Here is a 26,381-nt window from a genome sequence, read left to right as displayed (position 1 = left end):
GAATGTGACTGACATCACTCGCTCCGCTTCTGCGCCGGTTGCAACGACACCTCCGCGACGGCAGGGGCCGCTGTAGGCAGGACGGGGGCAGATGCGTCCTCTTCCCACCGCTGCCGGAAGCCGCTCGGGGCCTGACTAGGCGGTTCCGCTCGCTTCCGCCCGCGGGTTGGAGGTGGCGTGAAAGGGAGAGCGGTTGTTTTCGTCGCAGCTTCAGCCGGAGATTGAGAGGCCGGCCGTGAGAGGACCATCCGCGGCACGATGCCCACCGTGGAGGAGCTGTACCGTAATTACGGCATCCTAGCCGACGCCAAGGAGACCGCGGCCGAGGTGAGGGCGGGCGGGCGGCTCGAACTGCGCGCGGGGCTCCTGGGCCTAGGCGGCGGGGGGGGAACATCTACGCCTTTATGCGGCGGAGGCGGCTATGGGGGGGGGAGAGGACGAACCAGGCTCCCCACTCTCTGACTCTGCTCACTCCCCCCCCCGTCAGGAGTCTGGATTCGGACCCCCCCCCTTTTTGAGGGGGCACCGCCTCCCTCTCCGCTAGAAATCTTCCATTGAGAAGGTGCCCCTTCCTTAGCTAAACAACCTGAGGGTAGGAGCTTGAAATCACGGGTGGGCCGAGGGCTCTTGGCAAAGGCCTGCTTAAAAATAAAATAAATAAAAATCCGGTTCTTCATAAAAGGATAAAGAAGAGCTGTTTTGTGAGGGGGGGCGGGGAACGTGCAGCGTAATGACCCCGTGCTCGCTTCTCCCAGCGCTCGTTTAGTTCAACGGGTTTTTTATTTCCCCTCAAAAGTAAACCTGTTTAGAATTGCATACCATGTGCTGCCTGCTGCGCTTGCTGATCGAGGCAGGGTTGTAGTCGTGTTTACGTGGGCGTTCATTCAGAAATCCGGTCGCAAGTGATGCGATATAACATCGCATTTTGTATAACATGTAGCATTACGTTATCGTGAGTATGCATCCCTGCAGCTCAGTCCTATGCATGTTTACTTACCAATTCTCCTGTGTTCAGTAGTGTGTGTTTTAGAATTGTGGCCTTAGAGACTTGTGTGCCATGCATCCTCTTCTAACGCCATTGCCCCAAGGGATGCCCTTTCCCCAGTGGCGTATTGTACTCACAAACACAGGGGTCCCCCCCCCCTCAGCTCTTCTTCTTGTAAGCATCTGTGTTTGCTGTGTTGTACCTTGATGTGTAAAAGACCAGGGGGGAAATCTTTTTTCCCCCGTTATACTGCCACCCGGGATGATCCATGGCACTGTCTCCTCCAACACTTGGGGACACCTAGCAGTAGGTTATGAAGAGCATATAACGTATCCATCTAAAATTAAACACTGCACACATAATGGTAAAAGTGTTCAGCTCTTTCCCAGATTAAGCCTGCTCCCCAAAAGCTAGGACAAATAGGATGATATTGCAGTATTTGTAGAAGATGCTTGCAATGCAATCCTATACATGGCTTACTGAATTGAGTGAAACTTACTCCCATGTACATGGGCATTGGTTTGCAACCTTAGACTTTTAGGAAAGGTGGTTTTATAGTTCTCTAACAGACACTAAAAATAACTTTATGCGTGCTGTTTGGCACATGAGTAGTGGTGGTGAGATCTGCAGTGGATAGTGGTGATATACTCTCGGATATGCCTAAGCTATAAATATCTCATTCTTTATATGTAAATTTATTCAGAACCTTAGAACAGTATTCTGATATTGCAGTACATTATTGCATCTGTTAACTGCATAAAGCAGAGAGTTTCTATCTTCTGTCTTAGCACAAAGATGCTTACCAGGTGATCTTGGATGGTGTCAAGGGAGGTGCCAAGGAGAAGAGATTAGCAGCACAATTTATTCCAAAATTCTTCAAACATTTCCCTGAACTGGCAGATTCAGCTATCAATGCCCAACTGGACCTTTGTGAGGATGAAGATGTTTCTGTAAGTATTTTTTCATCAGCACTTAGCACTTGCCTCTTGTTCCTTCTTATTTCATCCGTTCCCCTCTCGTCCCCACCCCACTATCAGATTGACCCTAAAAAAATTGTGGGGGAACAGAACACTTTTCACTCATAAGGTCTAAACCAGGAGAAACTTCTATTACATCTTTGGGTTATTTAACGAGGATTGGCATGCTTCTCAATTGATTGGTAAATTATTTTATGAAACAAAATTATGGGAAGTTGGTAGTGTATTTTTTTTTAAAAATGTACCATATAATCATCTGGGAACAATCAGAGTGTGGGAGCCTTTTTTACCTGCTCATCAAGAGTTGGGGTTCATACAAACTTCATTTAGGCACAGGCATCACTTTTCAAAAAGTATTTTCATATACAGTAGTTTATTTATGAAGTTAGTAGCTTCTCTTCAACATGTGCTCCCAACATATATGGCATAAAATTTAAAATGAATTAACAAAATAATTTAAATACCAATTTCAAAATAACTAAAAGAACAATGCAAACTAGCAAAACCAAAACAGGAATGACTTCCCAAGGCAGGATGAAACTACATCATATTTGCCTGTTTACAAAACATTGACATAAAGTCAGAAAGTTGTACAGAAAAGGTTCATCCTTAAATCTGTTTTAGTTGTTAAAAGGTTTAGCAACAGTGCAAGAGGAAATTTGTCATTTTAAACTTGTCTGTGTTGTAGTTTTATTTGGGTGTGTGTTAACCTCAATAGATATTGATGTGATTTTTAGACTGTTCATCTGTTGTACTGTGATGGTCTAATGACAGATAAACTTGTCATATTTACATATCTACCACAAAGTAAGTCCCATTTTCACAGGAGCTTCTTCCCAGGTACATTGATAGAGGATTTCAGGCTAAATCCCTTAGTGGAGCTCATGGTAGCCTTAGGCCTCTTGCAATTAAGTAACGGTGAACATAAAAACTGACAGCACAATCAGACAGTAAATTGTGTCTGACTTTCCCAACCTTTTGTTTGAAGCTGTATCATCTGTGTAAGAGAATTTTAATTCATTGGTTGGTGAATGTGTGTGTCTTTGTTTTGTTTATAGATCCGGCGCCAAGCAATCAAAGAATTACCTCAGTTTGCTACTGGTGACAACCTCCCCAGAGTGGCAGATATACTCACCCAACTTCTTCAGTCAGGTAGAAGAGATTGGTGTTTGTATTTGTAACCTTACAAGGTGTAATCAGAGCGAGGATATAGATTCATTGCTATGGTTGTCTTCCTTAACCATCTTGTTTTTCCATGTCAATATTTGCAGCTCTGTATTTTATCAGACTTCACCACCCCATAAGTTTTGCTGTCTTACCTACCATTCAAATTCCTAAATGCTCTGAACCTCCTTTGTTTGAAAACTCAACATGTACAGGGAGCTGGCAATCTGTACATTCTAAAAGGTGCCTATCAATCTGTGGTAGATAGTACACAGTGCAGGAAAGGGCTATGCTAATGTACCACTGCAGGCAGAAAAGCACAGGCATGCCTCAGAACCAGATGGAGCCCGACCATTCTGTGTCTTTCCCTCATTATTTCACTAGAAGGTGACCTCTTCTAGTGCACTGGCACAGCAGCTGGTACTGCTACTCTGGCTAGTGCAGGAATTCTTCGTGCTAGCTTCTTGGGGAAGAAGTATCCACAACCTCTAGGTCTTTGTCTTAAAAGCTGCATAGGTTTGTTGGAAACAATGCTGCTTCACATGTTGCAGTGAAACTTTTTGCTTGCCACAGTTAAATGGGATAGATAGATGTACGCTATATGGCTTCTAGACATTGGGTGAAATCCAGTGGTGTTCATTCACTGGTGGAATGTACACTTTTGGCAGAATGAATTCCTTCTCCTGCTCCTATCACCTAAAGCAATAGATTCCCTCTGGAGCAGAGGGGCAGGTGCAAGGGGATAGAAATGAAGGGGAAGGTTTGCTTGTGTGGTGTTGTATGTTGCCCATTGATTAAACATTGTTGTCTTTCTAAGTTTGTTCTGAGTATAAGCTTTCATGAGCATGCACACTTCTTCAGATATTCTTCAGTGTGCATGCACACGAAAGCTTATACCCAGAACAAATTTAGTTGGTCTCGTAAGGTGCTATTGGACAATTTTTTAATTTATTTCAACTGTGTCAGACAAACACAGCTACCTACCTGAATCTAGAATTATTGTCTTTGTGCTTGTTTCTGTTGTATTCTGCTTCTTTTGTTTGTTTCTGTTGTAAAATAAGCAGTGTTATTTATAAATTATAAATTATTTATAAATTTATAATTTATAGACAATATTTTAAAAAAACAGTGACCTCAGGTTAAAACCTGGACATGCTTTGATTAATTTTCACAAACCACAATATGGATTATAATAATAGTATTCAGATAACAGAAGAAATGGCATAATGATTAAAGAAGCAGTTTATTAAACAGATAAGACAGACCCGCTTTGAGGAAGACGGAAGTCTATTGGGGAAGATAAGGAATTGGAAATTAAGAATATGGTGGCATAAGTTCTTTTGTCAGAACATATGGCTTTATGGATATATGTATGGGTTTTTTTGGTTTATCATTTTTGTTAATTTCTTGTGTGTGTTTGCTAAGTAAGAAAACTAATAAAAAGCATATTTTAAAAAAGCAGTGTTATTATTATGCTATCATTGTGCATGGTGTTTTACAGGGAATGTTTTATATGCTTCTTGTAAGGAAATAAACATAAGTCAGCTAGATGCAGCTTTGTATTTGTACAGCTGTGTTATCTGCCTTCTGTTTTTCAGACAATGGTTTTGCCACTTTCATTCTTCACCTGGTTCTTTGAATTATTTCTTAGCACATGAGATTCTAGTTTGTGTTGATTTCCAGTGCTTCACTTTATTTAGCTAGAATTAAAAATATTTTTCATCTTTAATTTTCTCTTTTCCCCAGATGATTCTGCAGAATTCAACTTGGTTAACAATGCTTTGCTGAGCATATTTAAGATGGATGCTAAAGGTAAAGCATGCATTATATCCTGACATTTATAACTTGTTTGTACGCTCTGTTGGATCTTTAGGGATGAGAATTGACTGTCTTTTGGGAGATATGGAATAGTTACCAGTCTGAATACCTTTTTGACAATAATAATAGGACAATTTGCAAAGATACAAAGAGTATCATTTTGTGTATTACAATAATAGCCATTCCAGAGGTGTAGATGTTTTAGAATCAACAGGATTTTTTCTACTAATGTGGTATATAACATTTACAATTATTTATGCCATTTCCATGATTTCCATGTAGCTGACTCATGCTATTCTTTGGCAATCACTTGTAGTCCAGTAAGATTGTCTTCCATAAACACGGCTTTAACAGTGAGTCCATAAGTGACTGTGGGGGCCATTTCTGGATCCACCCGTCCTTCCACAGTGGAGACATAGGTTTCTGGGCAGGAGTTGATCACAGTGAGGGTTTGCCAAGCGTGCCTTCCTCTTAGTATGTTTCGTCCTGAGCTCGAACGTCTTCAAAGCCCATGACACCTTTGCTAAAGGCTGTTCTCCAATTGAAGTGCTCTCAAGCCAGTGTTTCCTAGTTGTCAGTGTTTATACTACATTTTTATTTTTATTTTTAGATTTGCATTGAGAGAGTCTTTAAACCTCTTTTGTTGACCACCAACATTACGCTTTCCATTTTAAAGTTTGGAATAGAGTAGTTGCTATGGAGGATGATAACCAGGCATCTGCACAACATGACCAGTCCAACGAAGTTGATGTTGAAGAATCATTGCTTCAACACTGGTGATCTTTGCTTCTTCCAGTACACTGGCGTTAGTTCACCTGTCATCCCGAGTGATGTGTAAAAAAATTTTGGAGACACCGTTCACGAAATCTTTCAAGGAGTTGGAGATGGTGTTTATAACATATGTTATGTAACATATACTTGGAATACTCAGATATCTAACAAAATTAAATTCCTTTCAATTGTAAAGGGATGCTTATGTGGTACTTATTTCTATTTTAGGAACACTGGGTGGTTTATTTAGTCAGATTCTTCAAGGAGAGGATATTGTACGAGAAAGAGCCATCAAATTCCTCTCCACAAAACTCAAAACACTGCCTGAAGAGGTGTTAACAAAAGAAGTAGAAGAACTTGTACTAACAGAATCGAAGAAAGTGAGTACCTTAGTTTAGTTAAATTACGTTCTTCATAACAGAATTGCTTCCTATCAGAACACATTAAGTACCACCTATGGGTGTAAATTAAAAATGCAGCTAATAGTGTTGCTTCACCAGTTCAAGATTCTGAAACGTTTTAGTTGAGTCTAACAAAGGTATGCTATTTTTACTGTGGGGTGGTTGCTGCCCCCCACCCCCACCCCCAATGAACTATCAAGACTACAAACATTTTTGTCAATGCTTTGGAGAATACCTAAGTTAGCTATCTAGGAGGGTGATACTGGAATTGGAGGAATAAATTTTACTACCTGACATACCATACTTGTAGGAAACACGTTGTCAAGCCACTTGATAGTGTTACCTATCTAACATCTATTGAATCTTACATTTCACATTATCTAAAATTGAATATCAGCTCTGCTAATAAAAAGACTATAATCTTCGTATTCACTTTTGTTCACAGCCACATAAGGGTCATTTTCCATTTAGTGCTGGAGACGCATCCAAGTGACAGCTGGCATTTATTTTAAGATGGAGAGGAGCCATTGTTCCTTAATCCCATTTTTATATTTGTTCAGAGAAAAGTCCCACTGAGTACAGTAGGGCTTTGGCCCAGGTAAATTTACAAAGGTTTGCAGCCTTAGACCCATTGTATTAAATAAAGCAAGTTAATTTGCAACAGCACTTAGGTTCTATGTGGCATAATGTACAAAGTGTTGGATTCAGAATGTTTGCCCAAATTCTGCTCAGATATGAAGCATTGGGGGAGATCATTCCATCTGACTTTTATTGCATGGAAGCTTTAATACTAAAGGAAGAGCTTTTTAAAATGGTTTGTACACTGAAATGCGCTGTAAAAAAATTAAGCGGGGAATGATCATTTGCAAGGAAAAATAACATATGGGCACTTGTTCCCACCTGCATTGATATGATTCTTCATTCTTTTCTCTTTTTTCTCTTTTCTTAAGGTGCTTGAGGATGTGACAGGAGAGGAGTTTGTCTTATTTATGAAGATACTATCAGGCTTGAAAAGCCTGCAGACAGTAAGTGGGCGGCAGCAGCTAGTTGAACTGGTAGCTGAACAAGCTGATCTTGAGCAGACCTTCAATCCATCTGACCCTGATTGTGTGGATAGACTCTTACAGTGTACTCGTCAAGCAGTCCCACTTTTCTCAGTAAGTATTTATGTTTTGTTTTTTAAGTGTTGTGACTGTTGTGTCAACACAGCATGGCTGTATTGGTTGTGTCAGAATGACTATCCCATAATACAATACATGACTGTGAAAAGCTGCAAGATTGTTGCATGTGTCACTGATATATATTTATAAAATAGCTTGTATGCTATTTTTGTCCCCTCAAGGACTCCCAATAAATAAAGCAAGGCCATCAATTTCATTGGATCTCCCTGAGTATGATTAATGTTTGGTATCACCCAATAAAATCTAGTTAAGATAGATTAAAATCAAGTGCAGAATAAAATCAACCAAAACAAATCAGGGAGGAGACAACAAAATTCAAATCAGATTAAAAACCAAGTGGAATTAAAATACCTTGGAAGCTGAGTTTAAAGCTTTAAAGAAAGGAAACCAACCCAGTTAAGATACCTGTTTGCTAGAGTTGTAGCTTTCCTATCTCTCACTGTATGTAAATTGCACCACTGTTTTATCTGAGCATGCTTGCTGTCTAAAATCTTTGAAGGTGTTTCAGTCTTGGAAAACAGTGTCATGTTTACTTAGTAGTATGCTAACTTAATGATCTTGTGATTAAAAAGGCTTTTAGTGCTAGCTGCTATCAAATGAAAGATTGAAATTGTGCAGCAAAGCATTGGAAAATGTTGCTGTTACAGCTGCTATTTTGTTTTTCTACAGAAAAATGTTCACTCCACAAGATTTGTCACTTACTTCTGTGAGCATGTGCTGCCAAACTTGAGTTCCCTGACCACCCCAGTTGAAGGCCTTGATATACAGTTAGAGGTAAGCTAATCTGGAAATATCTCGTGGAGCCTGAATTATAGTTATCCAAGGTATGCCAAAAGAAGATAGGAAGAAATTTATTGCTGATTTGGACCACTGACAAGGCTGATTCTGCTTGTCTTATTTTATACTCCTAAAGTATTACATAGATTTGCTTTTTTATCATGTGTGCTGCTATGCAGAACAAAATTCAAACAATTTATGCATATAGTCTGCGGCCTGAAAGAATGCTGTTCAACTAAGATCCTACAGGAGGCACTATCTTCCACCCTCTAGGCACATTTTCTGATTTGCACTGTCATATCCAGGAATAAGCCATTTCTTTCTGTCTTTAAATCTGTTCTTTTTTTTTATAATTGTCATGGTATAAAGTTGCAACTGTTAATTTTCCAAATGTCTTTTTTCCTCTCTCCCCACCCACTGTAGGTGCTGAAACTGCTTGCTGAGATGAGCTCCTTTTGTGGAGACATGGAAAAGCTAGAATCAAATTTGAAGAAGCTTTTTGATAAACTACTGGTAAGAGGATTATTAGTCTTAAGAGAGAGAGTGAAAGTTTGTAATTAGATTTCATTATGCCTTTTATTTTATTTGAATTGAAAAGCACCTAGTGTAATGATAGTACTTCCAGAGGGATAACCGTGTTGTAATAGCTAATTGCTTTAGCAGATTTGAACACCAGATGTTGACTAATTTTCATACACAGTGTGTTTACAAGTGTGAAGAAGTTCAATTCTCTGTGGATAGCACAGCACTTGAAAGATGCTTGAACAGCAGCCGGGAGGAAATACATGCTTGGCTTCAGTCGTAGAGAGCAGGGACTCACAAATTGTGTCCAGCTTTGGTAGCTGGACCACCAAACCACAGGTGGGGTACTGTTGTCATCCTCCAACATTGGGCTCCCCCGCCCCCTGCCTTGGTGTAATCTGTAAGGGAGCCATAAATTTGTGGGGCTGGGTGTAGTCTTCCCATCTCTGTCTTCTAAGTGGGCTGCAAGAGGAGGATTTATTATTTATAATCTTTTGCATACTGCCCTTCATCCAAAGATCACAGGGTGGTTTAAAATATAAAAACACAAAAATATATACAGTGGTACCTCGGGTTACAGACGCTTCAGGTTACAGACTCCACTAACCCAGAAATAGTACTTCGGGTTAAGAACTTTGCTTCAGGATGAGAACAGAAATTGCACGGCAGCGGGAGGCCCCATTAGCTAAAGTGGTACCTCAGGTTAAGAATAGTTTCAGGTTAAGAACGGACCTCCAGAATGAATTAAGTTCTTAACCCGAGGTACCACTGTATCACAATAGCTAACAATAACCCCACACACCTTTTTAAAAAATGTCTCTGTCCTGTGGTCTGATTGCTGAGGGTCCCCACCACCACCACTTCTTTAATCACTCCCTTTCCCCATGTTTCCATCTGGGCTCCCTTCACCGACATGAAATTGGGGAAGAGTCTGCCCACCCTTGTAGTAGGCAATGGGAATGAATTCCATCTGAATACATGCCTATGTCTTTGTCTTGCTGCCGAGGAGAGTGTCAGGAGGAGAGCAGGGACACTGGAATGTATAAACACTGCAGACGTCAAGATGCAGTGGAAAATGGCAGACAAAAGCAGACTAATCTTGACAGAGTGAAGTAAAAGGAAACATTTAAAATGTTGCTACCTACTGTCACTCAGTCGGAGAAGTAGAAGAGAGGAGCAGGGACAGAATAATAGGGGAAATGTTGGCAGTTTGTGTGTTCTGGTTTTTAAAAGGACAAATATGTCTTGAGATTGCACCCTAATTCTGACAGCTGGGATTAAATATACTTGGTTGTGCCGCCATGTTTGTGGACCTCTTTCGGAAGGAGATTTGGTAACGAATACATTGTTGAGGCAATGACATCTTAAATACTAGATGAAGTAACAAGTGTCAATTCTTCTGGTTTCTGTTTCTCAGGAATACATGCCACTCCCTCCAGAAGAAGCGGAGAATGGGGAGAACGCTGGCAATGAAGAGCCCAAATTGCAGTTCAGCTATGTGGAGTGTTTGTTATATAGCTTTCATCAACTAGGTCGAAAACTTCCAGACTTCCTGACAGCGAAGCTGAACACAGAGAAAGTGAAAGACTTTAAAATCAGGTAGCATTAAAGTGTGTGCATGTGCAGACTTTATTAGAATAGCAGTAATGGAGTCATATAGGAGCCTGCTGATCTTTCCTCTGCCAGTTATAATTAACCATATGATTAATAAGCAAGCATTAGCCAATAATAGAAAAGGTTAACTAAAACTTCAGCCTGAAAATATTGAAAATACTGTTCCTAGTTTTCAGGGCAATAGGGAAATGTCTATGTCAGAATAGCTGTATAGCCCCAAACTGACATTTCAAACTTGCTTCTGACCCTCTAAAATTAATGAGAGAATTCTTCTCAGTTTCCTTATTAAAAGTTACTTGTTGGATATGTCATATTGTCTTTCTGTAACTCAAACTAGCCTATACTTGTATAGCAATGAAATGAATAGTTTACTGGGCGGTGAAACAAAATGCCTTTAGCTTATTAATATGCACCGAAGGCTTATCGAGTATAAAAGCTGTAATGCTTCCAACAAAGAATTACCTTTATGTTCATGAGCTGTAGTGTATTAATACTGAACTGCAATTTAAGCTGCTCTTGAAGAACTCATAAAGGGCTCACATGTTCCGAATTCTCAGATCAAATGGCACTTTGACCAATAGTAACCCAAATGTGTCTAAGGATTATTTAGTGGATTTTAGTGGATCTCAACATTTGTGTCCCTTGGTGACCCTAGGTTTAGGGCTTTGCTCTGAGGTTTTCTGCTAACCTCCATGTGAGATTTCCTCCATGCCTTTGTTCCATCATCAGTTTCTAAAATTGATAAAGGAGTGGTTAGATGCCAAAGACTACGTAGTTCTTTCAGATTTCTCTTCAGCGTCAGAACAATCTTCTCCATGGTCAGTGACAGCATCTGGCATCCTGGGGATAGGACCCATCCTTAACACCTGCCTTAGACACTTTGATTCCCTCCCGCCCCCCGGCCCAGTGATCCAAGCAGCACAGAGTCTACCCAGCATTTAAAGTGGGCATTATGGGAAATTTTTCATATATATTTGTATTTTCTATTTTACATAATACAAATGAAATAAAAACATAAACATATAAACCCCTTTATAAATCAGAGCTTGCCGTCCACTGCCATTCCATGGTAACCTGGAAGTCATTATGGGAAATTTTTCATGGTAGCTGTCGCAACTAGGACCCCATGGTAGACTAGAGAGCCAATTTTGATTTTAGTCACATTTGGCACCAGCTTGGCTGCAGGAATTGCCGGAAGGAGACATACAAGGCACTATCCAACTGTCAAAGGGACTCCACTCTAGGTTTGTGTAGGGTTTACACCTTAGCCTTTTCTTCTCCTGGAAATATCCTTCAAGGCAGTGAAGGATTAGGATCAAAGTTCCCCTTCTCTCAGTAAAATGTTCTTGGTTTTGATTGATGTTTAAATTATATTTGATATTAAAAAGTCTTGGTTCATAAATCTGCCCCAATGTTTATTCCTCTATAGAGACACCTTTATTTAGGTCATTCTACATATGGTCTCTTACTTACTCAAATTCAGTTTGCCAAATGTCTTTCTGTTGAGACTTTTCTTTTTTCAAGATACTAGCAGTTTTCCTTTTTATCATCTTGATTTCACTGTGTGTTGCAAAACTTACTGTTCAGCTATTCTCTTTTGTTAAAGATTACAGTATTTTGCTAGAGGACTGCAGGTTTACATCCGACAGCTTCGTTTGGCACTCCAGGGCAAAACAGGAGAAGCATTAAAGACAGAAGAGGTATGTAGTCCTCTGTGATGGCAGTACCTTAGCTGAATTTACCATAATGATTTTATCACAGTATAGTCTGATGGATAAAGCTTGTGAAAGTGGCGTTGATCAATAGTAACTGGGGGTGTTGCTCCCAAAAAATAGTTTTTCCAAATTGCCCTGTGCCTTCTGGAAATCTGCTCCCGAGGGTGGTGAGACTGTCAGGATATGATATGGGAGCTGCACAAAAGGGGAATTGATGAAAATCTCTCTTTTTTAATGATATTTATTGAAAAAAAGAATTTTTTTTAATTACAAAGAAAAAAGACAAAACAGAAAAAAAGAAAAAATAAAACCATCATTTTCAAATTCTCCACTTTCATTACCTTCTTTCTATGACCTCCTCCTCCTCCCTTTTCTTGTATCTTGATTAATAGTTGTCACAGAAAATCCTTTCCATAATTCATAGTATTCTGTCATTACATTACATTACCTTACTCTATTTTCATCTTATCTTATAAAAACCTTAAAGCTTAAGACTTAAATCTTATTTTTACCAACTTCTTATAACCATTACCTTTTTACCTAATTCTTTAAACATTTTTACAAGAACCAAGTAATTTCATTTCAACATTTTTCTAACATTCATCAATTTTATAAGGGAATTGATGAAAATCAGGGATGTCTTTTTCCATGAGCAGAAGTATCTCTCCACTTAAGCAAGCACCCTTGGATTGAACTAATTAAAGAGTGTCACTGTATCACTTCTATTTTTATGCATCCACTCTGTTTCACAGAGAACAGAAAAGCAGTGTGTTGCTAGAAGTATAGCAAGAGAGGCGGGGGGGGCAGTTCTGCACCAATCCTCCACATAAGTCAAAGGGCCATAACTAAACTACATGTTCAGTACATGTGATTAAAGATATTAAGCATGAAAGATTCCAGACTCTAGCAACTGTAATGTTTCAGATGGAAAATAGTTCTCCTCAGTGTTGTTCGTTAAAAGAAAAGAATGCACTGAGCTTCATTGGAAACATCTTAAATATAGACTTAAAAACAATTTAATTTTAACATTTCTAAGATAGCCTTTCTCCTTTTTTGCAGAACAAAATTAAAGTGGTTGCGCTGAAAATTACAAATAACATCAATGTTTTAATCAAGGTAAGCCCTTCTATATTTTATTACTGGATTTGTTTAAAAAGGATGGTTTGGTGAAGATATTAGTCCTGGAGCTATTTGTGACCAATCAGTTCTGTGGCCCTAACTCTGTTCTTTCTGGAAACAGTAATACTGTTCCAATAACTTTTGCTGGGTGCTGCTCAGAGCGTCTGACACAGCCCAGTCAGATGGGTTGCATTATTATTATTATTATTATTATTATTATTATTATTATTATTAAATGCATCTATTCTTCAGCTGTTTAAAGTACTATTCCCAGAAACATATAATTCCTATTTTGTCTCTAGGATCTCTTCCACATTCCCCCTTCATACAAGAGCACAGTGACGCTGTCATGGAAACCAGTACAGAAATCTGAAGCTGGGTAAGTTAGCAGTGAATGACTTCCAACTATTTATGTATTTCTCTCTTGTCTTTCTGCGCTCCAGCAGATCTCGGTTAATGTAATGTTGGAGTCTTCTTTTAAATCTATTTATACATCTATAAAGTTATGCCAAAAATGTTACGATTTTGTATACATTCATTGGTTGAGTCAGTGTGTTTGAACATCCAAAAGAGAGTTAAGATAAAAGGAATAATAGAATTGTAGAGTTGGAAGGTACCTTGAGGGTCATCTGGTCCAACCCTGCAATACAGGAATCTCAGCTCGATCCTACTTGTCAGATAGCAACATAACCTCTGCTTTAAAAAGGATATACTTTATTTAGCAAAACAAATAGTCGCTTCAGCAATTGTAACAACTTTACTCTGGAGAGAGAGAGATTGGTTGGGATCCGGAGAAGTTCAGCAACACGTTCCCATGCACACAGGAGAAGTACAGGGAGCTGATGATCTTTGCGTTCCTTCTAGAAGTACCCGCTCCTGATGAGGAGCTGCTCCAAAGACTCTTTAACCTTTCAGAGACTAATGCTGCTAGAATAGGGAGAGCTACAAATACTGCGTGTCTGAGCAGAATACCATATGCAGTGCCTGGGATCCTGGCATCTTGCTCCTTAAAAAGATGCCTAATCTAGGAATCACCTCTTCTCTAGGCAAAACATAAGGCTTACCTAGTATCTTCTTTACTTGAGAATAAACAGATGGTGGGCTTTTCTTTTTGTAAAAATAAAAATAAGCAAGCTGCTTTTATATTTTTCTGCTATTGGTGTCTGGAAATTGAATAAAAGCCCACCTGTTCTTGCAGAGGAGCAGGCTTTTCCAAACTCAGGGTAACTAAGATGGTGTCTTCCAGATGTTACTTGACTTGTACCGTATCTTTCGCTCTATAGGACGCACCTTTTCCCCTTCAAAAATGAAGGGGAAATGTGTGTGCGTCCTATGGAGCGAAGACGCCATAGCCCCGCGACCCTCTCCTGGCTGGAGAGGTGACGCGCGGCTATAGAGGCTCCTGCCATAGCCGCGCGTCACCTCTCCAGCCGGGAGAGCACGCGCGGGGCTAAAGCAGCCCCCCGCAATCCTCTCCTGGCTGGAGAGGTGACGCGTGGCTATGGCAGGAGCCTCTCCGCTGCGCCTTTCCGCTGCTCACCGACCTGCTCTTTGGGGCTGTTGGTGGGCTTCCCCCCGCCAGCCCCAAAGAGCAGGCCAATAGGAACCTGAAGCCTGGAGAGCGAGAGGGGTCAGTGCACGCCAACCCCTCTCGCTCTCCAGGCTTCCAAGGTAGCCGCCTGAATGCACCTTAAACGGCACCTTGTTTTAGAGCGGGAAAACAAGAGGGGGAAAGTTCTCCCCCTCTCTGTGCAGCGCCTCCTGCCGCTTCACTGAAGGGGCGCTGGGCAGAGAGGGGGAGATTTTTTTTCTTGTTCTCCCCCCTCTAAAACAAAGTGCGTCCTATTGTCCAGTGCGTCCTATGGTGCGAAAAATACGGTAACTCCAATCAACCCTGGCCCGTAGCTATGCTGGCTAGGGCCATGGGGAGATGGAGTCCAGCAATATCTAGAGAGCACTTTGGTTAATAGAAGCTTTGGTTGTTAAGGTGATGTTCAGTTTTATCAATTTTGTGATGTCATATTTGCCGAAATCTGCCCTGAGCGCTCTCATTTTATTTTAATTTTTAATTTTACAAACAAATGGGCTAGAGAGTAAGGTAATAGGAATCTTCTTGCTTTGAAATGCTAGGAATTTTTGTTCTATGCTATTAATGTTGCATGTCTGTAAATTAACTTTATACAAAAAGCCTTCATTAAGTTTTCCATTGCTGTACATATTGGGTTCATTTTTTTTAAGTCTTACTTGTCTCTGCAATATTTTTATCCCCTATTTTCTTTGAAGGCAAAAAAGAGCAAGTGAGGATGCAGCTTCAGACTTGCCAACAAAGAAGGCTCCCGCAGGACCAAAAAGGGATGCCAGGCAGATATACAACCCACCCAGTGGGAAATACAGTAGTAACCTGGGAAATTTTTCTTATGGTAAGCGTTGCAAGAGATTGTGTTATTCTGCGCAGGGGAGAAATAGGATTCTGCTTTGTGTTGTAAGATGAGCTGCCAGGCTCTGTTGCCTTTGGGGGGGTGTTGTTCTCTGGTATTCCTGTTCATGAATTTTGTGTGTGCTTTTTTGAGATACAATCTTGGCATGATTTTGCTTTACATATCATATTGAACAATATCTAGACAGGTGTAGCAAGCCTGTGGCCCTCCAGATGCTATTGGACTGCAGCTGTTGTTAGTCGAGCAACATCTGGAAAGCCTGAGGTCTCTTGTCTGTGGTCTAGTACAAGATCTTTATTTCTGGTCTCATTGGCATTTACCTGTATAAAATTTCAACCTGTCACATCCGATTCTTGAGTCAGGTTTTATTCACATTGAATGGGGGGGGGTTGTAATGATAGGAAACACTTCATTCGGATTTATGGGAAGGTCTTCCATGCCATCACTTAATTCTTTCATGAAAGAGCAATCCAAACTCATATTCACTATGCCAGACACTATGCAGACCCTGCAGCTCTCATATGACAGCAACGGGCCTGATCCAGGCTTCTTTGCTTTGCCTGCCTAAGTACTGGTGCCACACAAAGGCTTTTTGTTCTGTCCTCCCACCTTCTTTCCTGGCCAGGGCTGTAGGAGTGGCAATGGCTGTGTTGTTCCATGAATCTCTGCCACTGTTGGTCAGTATGGTAGGACTGCAGCCTACTATAATGCTGGAGAAACGAAATAAGAATTGTAGAGATCACTATAAGCAGCTTCAATTAATGCCCTTTCCACAAAACATTTTTTTCTCTTTAAAAGGCATTGTTCAGCTTTCTCAGTTAAAGGCTGAAAAAAATGTATGTTTGATACTCATTCACAAACTTTGGCTTTCATATGCAATCTGTTTACTTAACAAAGACATTGTCTGGATTCGAAAGAGTCTCATAAGTGTATATCGGCAATTAGTGCTTTATCGAAAGTTCCCCAGAGTTTTGTAAGTGGCTTGTCTAGTGTTGCAAACGGCTGCAGGCATAATGAGGAACACTGGAAACTATGACATAGACACTTCCAGAATAGTCCCCTTTGATTCTTAATAATATACAAGTAGTCACATGCTCCATAAGTGGTGAAGTTATTTTCTATTCTGTTAAACAAGTTCTGCAAATAAGTCCACAAAGAAATGATTAGCCTACCTGTACCTGTGTAGCATAATTGGGGGGTGGAGAGAGCCAATTGACTTGCCATTTGCAAAACCTTTCTTGGAATGAGTTATTACCATAGGTAAACTGGCAAGTGCCTATTTTCAAGTTTGTGTTCAGCTTAGACATCTTGCAAGCGGAAGTAAATTGCTGACTATACCTTCCACTATCTCAAGTTTGTATGTTTTAATGTAACTCAGCCTGTGATTTTAAGCGTAAAGGATGGTTAAGAAATAATGATAACAGATGAAGGTTAAAATGTCAAGGCTTCTAGAATGAAAGGGTTACAGCGAGATAATATTAGATTGAAGGAAATGCTAGTAAGACATATCCTTGACAGAACTGTTAGAAGTTGCTGAAAAACTTTGGGCATTGGGATGCAGAAAGGGGAGGTATGGGGAAGTCTGAGAAACAAAGTTCATGAAAATTTGTCTATGAAACTATACATGTTTGTATGTCTTTTTATATGTTAGTATTGTCTTAAAAATTTTGTAAAACTAATAAAAATATAATTTAAAAAAAAATAATGATAACAAGAGACGTGCAGTATGTGTAAAATATGTACATACAGAGTAATTACACGGATTACTACTACTTTTTCTATGTATCAGAGACTTAGATGTTAAAATAGTTTTACTGGATAAGGAGGGGTAGCACACATGAACATGCTAAATATTTCATACTCAGCCTTGTTTCAGAGTTGGGAGGCACATACGAGCAGGTTTATATTCTGACTTGAAATATATTTGCCATAGGAAAAGCTATTCAAAGGCAGGTTCACACTGTCCTATCCCTTGAGTTGTTGTGTAACTGGGAGAATGACCATGTGGATCAAGCCTTATGTGAACTGGGCAGTATGCGCTGGGAGCTGGTGTGGTTCTTACTAGTCTTGCTTCACACAGTTGGGCTCCGCATCTACATGATTAGAGAGTATGGTGCAGTTCTTACTGTCATGTTTGTTTAAGTGACACTTGTATTTAAAAGCTAGAATTATAACTAGGGGTAGTTGCTGTTTTCCTTCTAGTCAATCAGAGATCTATATGTTTTAAAACAGACTTTTATTTCTCTTTCTTTTCAGAGCAGAGAGGTGGTTTCCGTGGTGGACGAGGGAGAGGATGGGGTGGCCGTGGTAATCGCACTCGTGGAAGAATCTACTAAAATCAATGGTGTTTTCATTGCCATGATCATATTTCGAGTCTTGATGAATTGCCTGGAGGGCTGCATTGTTTAAAGAACTGTCTTCTGCAAAAGACTGATTTAAATGTTCTTATACCTTTGTATGTATGATCTACTTTTCTAATGGACTGCAGACTCACCCACAGTGAAGCTACAACTGTATTTTTGGATGTTTAGCAGCTGGCAGTTTGAGTTTGTGTCTGGGTTTTTTTTAAGCATCTTCAAGACTTATTCAGGAAGAAAGCATGGGTTTTCCTGCTGACGTTACATTCATCTATAAATATGGCTATACAAAGTAGGCTCCTTAGTGTACAATAATTTTCATATGCTAGATAAGAGGTGGAAATGTTATAACTGAAGTTGAAATCAGCGGTAACCCTTCTCCAGACAAAATCGTATTTTTATTTTTTTTTGCAGTAAGTGGGAAAGAATGATATTGCAGAAAAAGTAGTATAGGCTACCAGTGGTAGCATGTTTGTTGATAGGAATCCTTGATTTTTAAAATGTGCAACATGGATGCAGAAGAATCTGTGCTCTTTATCATAAGTCAGTCCATTTACTTGTTGGGAAGGGTGGGAGGGAGCAGGGAAGACCAGGTGTTAACGTGAACACATTTCGCTCTTCTCCATATATTGTAACATAATGTGTGTTTTGCAAATGGCTTTTTAAATGTTCTCTATAAATGTGTGTGTGCATATATATATTTATATATATATGCCATAAAATTATAGTGAAAAAGAATAAAACTGCTAGAAATGCTACCCCAAGAATGGCAAATTTGTGATGCTGTAATAACTCTTTCTTGTTAAAGAGCTTGGATCAGTTTAGCCCTTAGAAGAAGCTCTTTTGTTTTTGTGTTTTTGTGTTTTTTTAATTAGTTGGATACCTGTGTTTACAAATATTAAGCATGGCATTAGGCACTTGAAATTACTGCTATTCAGTTGCACTTGGGTAAAAAGTTAAAACATCTTGGTAAATCTTACGTAATAATGGAATCATCATAGTGATAAGGATTCTAGATATTTTATTTAAAATAATATGATGTAGCAAACTTGATTCTCACCTCCCCCAAAAATATTTCCCATTAAAAATGTATGTTGGGTCCTTAGGCATGGGAGGAGGAAGAGTGAGCAGCATAAAATGTCAATATCAGTAACAGATCATAGGAAAATTTAAAACACTGCAGGAATGTTTAAGTTACCCAGTGTCAGACTTTATTTTTAAAAATTGCATATTCATTCTTCGCATCACTCCCCTATAGAGTTTGATGCCTGTACTGAAAACCAACATTTTGTACAAAGCATATTTCCAGCAAGCCTCATGTATATCAGAGAGAAACAGTTTCTAAACTGGACAAATAAATCATTTTAATCATTCTTTGGGCCCCATCTGTGCTATGAATTTAAAGCAGTATCCTACCACTTTGAACAGTCATGGCTTCCCCCTGCCAAATAATCCTGGGCACTGTAATTTGTAAAGAAGGCTGAGAGTTCCCTAGGGAAAGCAGCTGATTGTTAAACCACTCGAATTGCAGCTCTGAGGGGAACAGGTGTTTCTCACAACTCTCAGACCCTTTAACAAACTACAGTTCCCAGGATTCTTTGGGGCAAACCATGACTGTTTAAACCAGTATGGAACTGCAGGTGAAGCCTTGATGTGTACAAGCTTGTTTCGTTTTTCTTTCGATGGCCACAAACATGATTCTAATTAAGGAGAAACATCTACATCTATTCAGATTTTTATTTTAGAAACTGGCCAGGTCAAAGTACAAATAATTGATCAAAATGGATTTTGGAAAAAAAAAGTTCATTCAGTATGCTGCATATTTTGGTTATCATGGCAATTTGAGGTCCTTTAATAATGTGAAAGCCTAATTTTTAAGGATGAGCATTCAGTGATTACTACTGTGCCCAAGTATCTTTGGACAGGGGGTGGGGACGGTCCCCTAGGTAACAAATTGACTAAAAACTATTTCTGTGCATAAATGATGTGCAGGTTGTCCTTAGAAACAGCTAGCTTTTTCACTTTTTGTTGTGGCTGCAGTGGCTTCTTTTTGGAGACACCCATTAATCACATTCTCTTTGTAAAATTTCCTTTATGCCTTTGCAATAAATCCATTTTGTAATTTTGTTAGTGACTTCTTGTTGCTTGGTCTTTTTTAAATGATAGCTTCCTGAAAACACACTGGACTTTTAACAAAATATGTCATCTCTAGATTTTAGGGATAATCTAAATGTAAACCATTTTTGTGTGTTCTTATGAGTTAGGTGTGATGCAAAAGAGAGTTAAATATAATTAATTCACTTAAAAGAGCTTGGTTGGGTGTTGGTGATTCTCTACTTGGCTCAGTCATCAAGGGATAATGCACTTGCAGCATGGTGCTTTTGCATAGAAAAAGCAATGTTCATCCGAAGAAGGTAGAGAATTTCCTACAACAGCAACATCCTTTCTCTTCCTCATCATTCACAGCAAATTTACAGTGTTCTTGGATAGGCAGATTGTGAATAGGAATGGCCAAGTGAGGGAGGGGGTTCAGGTGTAGCTTGTGTGACAAGCCACTCCCTCTTCTACACAACTATTAAAGGTGCCGGAAGGTTCTGTCTTCTTTTTTTCTTACTGGCCTCCATAGTTAGGAATGAACATGCCTGAAGACCATGTTGGAAGACATTATTGGGACGCTGCCTTAAACTGAATTAAGTCATTGGATCTTCTAACTCTAATGATTTCCAGCAATCCTCTGAAGCCATTGGGGGGTTGCAAGAAGACTGCATGAGGAGAAGGGAAGTCCCATCACGGAAGACCCGTACCCTTGCTTTTGACACCTGAGGTGTATATTTTTAGGACCCACCTTATATTTTTGAGATGGTACATTGTTTTTAATACTGTGTTTTAATGTAATCTGCCCCAGGGATCGGAGGGTGAAGGACATGTAATAATGTCCACTCACACAATCACCCATTCTATGTATTTCTAAGGGTATTCTATAATCCATAGCTATATTCCTGGTCCTGCAGTTATGTTTAATCTTCAGCCATTGACAAATGTCTTTCTTTTCAATGATGCAATGACTTACATAAATCTCTGGATGGTTAGGAATATTCCTAAATTCTGGTTTGAAAATCCCTAAATTCTTGTATCTTTAATTAGTCCTATTTGGTAATGGGGTGTGCATGTGCAAGTGTTCATCCTGTCAAGTGACAGACCCTGTCATCCCCACTGTATTCAAGCTGTTGAATGCCTTAGATAACTTAATGTGTTGTGCACATGGCACACATTAAACAGCCCCATTTAACTATAGATGCATACTGGAAAGGTGGTCCATTCCTTCTTACTAAAGTCATAATTAAAAATTCAAAAATATAGTACAAAAATACCAGTTTAAAATTGATTAGATGCAGAATGGGGGAGTAGTATAATTCACTTCGTACCTTGAGGAAGAACATTGTTTTTGATGAACAGCTTTTAAGATTAGCTGCAGTGTCTAGCAAAACTGAAATGTTTCCCTGCTACTTTTTGAATATTGTCGTTTCTAAGGGCATTTATTCTTTGGAATCTGGCCCCTTTGCCCTGTGCAGAATGCAAGTGAGCCCGATTCTGTTCGGTCCTGTAATAGTGGACACGGGGCCAGAGTAATATATGTCTGCCACGGGTTTCGGCCCCTATGTCAGTATACCTCTTTGGCCTGTTGTTGCTGGGGCGTTTTTTCAGATTGGGGGGGGGGGCAGCCTGAAATGTTCTTCCATCCGGACGGGCAGGTGCAGCAGCCTCCAAGCGGGCACATGGTCCCATGTTTAGAAGCAGTCCGTCTACTCTGGCCCTCCGTGAAAAAGGGGTTCCTCTCGGGAAAGCGGGCACAGGATTGCAGCCTAAGGCACACGTGCAACCAAAGGACTGCAACGCGGTCAGCCAGCTGGCGGGTGCTCCCTTCGCGGAACAAAAAGAGCGCGCCTCGTATTCACCTTCCGATGACAGCGGCTGCGAGCCCGCGATTGGCTGCTGCCTCTGAGCAGCACGTGGGAGGGCGTGGCGGAGGATGCGTAAGGGCGTGGTCTCTCCACTCCCGGCGCCCTCCTTTCATAGGCCACGCCCCCTTTCGCCACATTCTTTCTCCGCCTCCTCCCGCTTTCCGGGGCGCAGCCACGCGAGACGTCCTCATCTGTTTGACCCACCGCTCTCCTCCCCTTCTTCCGGCCTCTCCCGGTCACATAGAGATAGGAAGCGAGGAAGTTTAGAGTGACACGCGCACGCAGGACTTGTGGTCTTAACAGGGAGCTGGTTTCCCACACTTCACTCACAAGGCGAGTTGACTGAGGAAAGAAAAAGCTGCTTTGCTGCTGCCGCAGAGAATCCGTCCCCGCACAGCAGCGTCACGAAACATCTAAGCTTACAAGTTCGGACTTCGCGCGAGTCTACACCTTTTCGTACCTCTAAGCTTTCTGAGCGCGCGCGCACACTTCCTTCTCCAAAATGGCGCTGGAGGCCAATCCGCTTCCGGGTGGCGCGGGTAGGCCGGGCTTGAGGAAGATGGCGGTAGCAGCGGCGGCGGCAGCAGGAGCAGGAGTGTCCGGGCGGGGTGGTCGAGGGCTGGCGTGCGCCTCTCCGGGCTGGGCGCTGCTGGGCCTTTTCCTGCTGCTGGGCTCTGCGGCTCAGCCTGGCGCCGCCACCACCCACTGGGTGGTCACCGAGGATGGCAAGATCCAGCAGCAGGTGAGGGAGGGGCTCCTCTGGCCGCTGTGGGAACCGTCGCCATAGAAACGCTTCCTCCTCCCCCCCCCCGCTTCCCTCTGCATTCTTCTCCCGGTGCCAAGGAGGGTCCGTCCCCTGTGAAGTGAAGGAGAGAGAGAGAGAGAGTCTCTGCGAGCGCCTTGCCGGTGCCTGAGGTGCAGCCCCTTCCCATCCCTTTCCAGCGCTGCTTCCCTTGCTGACTCGAGTTCCCTTCCCTCCCTCTCAGGTCTCCAGGTGCACATGGCCGCGAGGTTCTTTCTAGAGAGGTGCGTGAGCAGATCCTGCAGGATCAGGCCGGTGGCCCAAATAGCCCAGTGTCCTGGCTGAGCCCTTGCCTGTGGGAAACCAGCAAGCGGGGTCCGAGCACAAAAGCAGCTCCCCTCCTGTGGTTTGCAGCAACCTCGTTGCTGCTGTTCTTGAGGCTCTTCCTTTGATCAGCGTTTCTGTGGTGGTGACCTAAGAAGAAAGAGCCCAGCAGGGATCCCTTTGGGACAGCAAAGTGCCTCTGAGGAAAGTGTGTCACGTAGGAATAGAGTCAGCAGGCCCTCCTTGTTGTTTTTCTGCCCACACCCCTTCTGGGCGGCCCAGGATTTGGTCTTCAGGTGTATACTCCCTCTGCTTATGGACATTCTCATTTAGTTACGGTAAAGGTTGACCTCTGTGAATTTATCTAAGCTATCACCGTGACACATTATGTTGTGGTGAATTCCGTAAGTAACCACGTGTTACATGTAATAGAGAGATAAAGGTACTATCGGCCGCCTGCCGGTTTCATTGGGACCTTCGTTCCGGAATAATGAGAGAGGTGAACTGAAGACTCCTCAGTTTCTCCACATGATTTTATAAACATGTCATGTGTCTTCATAGTCATCTTTCTCTAAAGATCCCCAAATGTCCTAGCCTAGCCATTCCTTGTTTGGAAGTCCAGCTCCCTGATCACTTTAGTTGCTCTTGTCTGTAGTGTTTTAAATATCTCCTAATAATTCCCAACATTTAGTTTTTCTTCCCCCACCCTACAATGCTGCACCTTCTGTTGAAGCTTTCATTTAAGGTTTTCTGCGGCACACAGTCAGCTTCCACCTGAAATGCCCTTTTTGAGTCCTACAAAATCTCTTTCAAGTTTCATCTACAAACATGGGTATCTCACAGCTCACCCTAACTCCATATCATATAGGAATGTTAAATGGCAATGGACCCAGTACAGAGTTTTATTCAGAACATTTTGAAAATGTTCTGCTTATTCCTACCCTCTTCTGCATGATCTTTAACCAATTACCATTTCACAACCAATTACCATTTCACAACCAATTACCATTTCACAACCATGACTACTGTTTACTTAGGAGCCTTGTTGGAAGTCCAAGTATGACTACTGAATCTCCCTTACCTTACATGCTTGTTGACACTCAAAGAATGAAAAGCAAAACATCCTTTCAAGAAGCCATTCTAATTAATTAACGTTGTTTAACCATCTAGTTTCAGTAATGCTTTCTACTAGTTTACTCAGGGCAGTAATTAGGATAAGTGGTTCTGTGATTTATCAGAGCCCCTCTGGCTCCCTTTTTAACAGGCTTGATTTCATAGGCAGCCATGTCAGTTTCACCTTTGCCCTCATTCAGTTTGTTCTGTTTCTTTCTTTCTTGATGGAGAGACTTGGGCAGAGGTTGATAAGTACAAAGTTCCATGTCACACTCTATTTCACACATCACTGCTTTTGAGTGAGTTTTATAAATGAACCACGGAGCCATTAAACCCTCGCTTTAAGTATTATCTGGGCTATACCTGGGTGAAACATTGCTCATTTATTGATAGGAAGATTTTCTGTTTTGAATGGCAAGGCAAGGCATCCGTCCACTAGACAGCAATGACTAGGCAAGGTATAGAAGGTGGTAAATCTATTCAGCAGGTACAGTTAACCAGAAATGTAGTTTGGAAAAAGAATATCATAGCAGCTTGATCCCCCTGTTTTATAAGTTAAATTTTTGCCAGCAGCTTGGAGCATTCCTACCAAATTAAAAGGACTTACCTCATTTGAATTGCTTTTCTGTTATAAGTTGATGGGCTTTCATATAAAAGATACTCCCTTTTATAGAGTTAATTCAGTGGATATCTACATATAATAACCTGTTTTTATAGGGCTTCCTGGTTTTCATTAGTATTACAAATCACATATTTTGTTGTTACCTAGATTTGTTTGTTCTCTTCTGTGCTTTATAATGTATGTCATATGGTGGTGGGGTGAATCTGTAGGTAAGTTTAAGATGGTGAAAGTTTGGCTATGCTTAAACTTCATTGTACATTGTTGAGGTCTGCATCTAAATTTGTTTTCTGATCATAACTCTCTTACTTGTTACAAACTGTTCTTAATCTAGAGCCTCTGCTGATCACTTCCCAGTTTTGCTAGCTTTCTGATTTTCCTGTAATAATTAATATCCATACCATTTACCATACGAGATATTGAAAGTGACTCTAGTATTTATTACACTTCTAATGCAATCTCCTTAAAAGGTACAAAGTCTGAGAGTTGGACTTGCTTCCCTGCTATGCAAAGTTGCCTCAGGTTTTGGTTGGTCCTAGTAAAGCTATTGCCTGACCATGAATTTTAGATATAAAACAGATGGTAAGCAACAAGTGTTTGTCTGCTACTGGACAGAATTAGTCAGCAGAATGGGCAGGGGGGCAATTTTTGGTGTCCCCTTCCTGCTGCCCCTCCTTAATCTGCTCTGGAGGGGACCCTTTGGAGCAGATTTCTGGGGAGCTTCAAGGGGTGAGGGGACAATTGAAATTGTCTCCCTACCCAATCTTGCTGACAGTTTATCTTCTAACTGATCAAATACCAATGGATGTCATACGTTATTAGCTATTCTGGTATGGAGATGCCTGTTAATTAAAAATTTAATATTTACTTATTAAAATGTGTATACTGTCTTTTATTTCAAATAAATATTGAGGTGGTTATAAATCAATAAAACAAACAACATATAACAAAATATGATAAAACGATATTAGTGAAGCAGAAATAAAACATCAGGATCAGCTGCAGTAGCCAGAAATGCCAAGAATCAGTATTAACTCTTGGGCTGGGGTTTTTTGTTGCGGGGGGTTGTTGCTGTTCGTTTTTTGTATCTCTATTTTAGGTCTTGTGTTTTATGTGAAAATTGTTCCATTTGGTTCTGTATTTTTAATGTTTTATTTATTGTTTATGACTACTTTTGCTATGTTGTAGATATGTATTTTTTCATGTTGTAAGCCATCTTGAGCATGGTTTAAACTGTGGAAAGGCAGCATACAAATAAAATTATGTATGTGTGTATGTCAGTTGGGAAAACTTTGGGTAAAGAGCTATGTTTTAAATTGTTGGTGAAAGCTTCCAGGAGTTGCTGTGCACCTGATCTCCATAAGGAGATCATTCCACAAGTTAGGGACCACTGGGGAAAGCCCTTATCTGTACATAGACATCTTCAGGCTATGATAAAGTTAACCAGGTCTGTTCAGCAGATCACAGTGCCTGGGCTGGGCTGTGGTGTTAAAATCACCTAAAATGAGTAGACAGTCTTTTTTTGAGATCATGGGTAGAAAGTAAGTTGGTGCTGAATGGTGCCAGCAGCAAAGGTGGCCCGGGGCCACATTTCTAACATCTCCTTTTCTCTCCCTCTCCACTCAGCAGGCTGCTGAAGGAGAGACAGATTGTAGCATTAGGACCACAGGGGGCCCACTCCTGACTTCAAATATTACTCATTGGTAGATCAGTTTAGTGAATATTGCATTGGGGGGGAAATATCTGAATAATATAATTGTCAAATTATGCTAATTAGATGCT

The 26,381-nt window shown here is 40.8% G+C and overlaps 2 protein-coding genes and 1 long non-coding RNA gene across 5 annotated transcripts in view; 2 read left to right on the top strand and 1 right to left on the bottom strand.

Annotated features, from left to right (window-relative positions):
• Nucleotides 1-138: 138 nt before the first annotated feature.
• On the top strand, nt 139-19,973 carry API5 (apoptosis inhibitor 5). Its single transcript, XM_082225365.1, has 14 exons — nt 139-327; nt 1,774-1,935; nt 3,021-3,114; nt 4,873-4,938; nt 5,944-6,095; nt 7,067-7,273; nt 7,967-8,071; nt 8,498-8,587; nt 10,014-10,195; nt 11,817-11,910; nt 12,985-13,041; nt 13,347-13,423; nt 15,328-15,464; nt 17,739-19,973. Exons 1-14 carry the CDS (start codon nt 259-261, stop codon nt 17,816-17,818), a joined length of 1,572 nt encoding a protein of 523 aa, XP_082081491.1. The 5' UTR covers nt 139-258; the 3' UTR covers nt 17,819-19,973.
• On the bottom strand, nt 15,833-22,410 carry LOC309535064. Its single transcript, XR_014221001.1, has 2 exons — nt 22,262-22,410; nt 15,833-16,192 (listed from the first exon to the last, which is right to left on the bottom strand). It is a non-coding gene; the product is annotated as an uncharacterized lncRNA (long non-coding RNA).
• Nucleotides 22,268-26,381, top strand: part of TTC17 (tetratricopeptide repeat domain 17) — a 58,481-nt gene continuing 54,367 nt past the window's right edge. Inside the window, exon 1 of one of the 3 annotated variants that reach the window (XM_082223925.1) lies at nt 22,268-22,543. In XM_082223925.1, coding sequence (XP_082080051.1) covers nt 22,304-22,543 — 240 coding nt within the window. In that variant the 5' untranslated portion in view covers nt 22,268-22,303. Of the gene's footprint in view, nt 22,544-22,747; nt 22,828-26,381 lie in introns of those variants that run through there. The other 2 variants (XM_082223926.1, XM_082223927.1) reach the window with 2 other exon arrangements.

The sequence above is a fragment of the Podarcis vaucheri genome (genome assembly GCF_965113315.1).
Source record: "Podarcis vaucheri genome assembly, chromosome: 1".
Lineage (NCBI taxonomy): Eukaryota > Metazoa > Chordata > Lepidosauria > Squamata > Lacertidae > Podarcis > Podarcis vaucheri.
The sequence above is the reverse complement of the archived record's forward strand: the minus strand, read 5'-3'. Positions and strand labels throughout refer to the sequence as shown.

Coding starts and splice junctions, on each gene's coding strand:
- API5 (XM_082225365.1), top strand. CDS start 259: ATGCCCACCGTGGAGGAGCTGTACCGTAATTACGGCATCCTAGCCGAC. Junction 1,936..3,020: donor GTGAGGATGAAGATGTTTCT/GTAAGTATTTTT, acceptor TTTTGTTTATAG/ATCCGGCGCCAAGCAATCAA. Junction 8,588..10,013: donor AGCTTTTTGATAAACTACTG/GTAAGAGGATTA, acceptor TCTGTTTCTCAG/GAATACATGCCACTCCCTCC.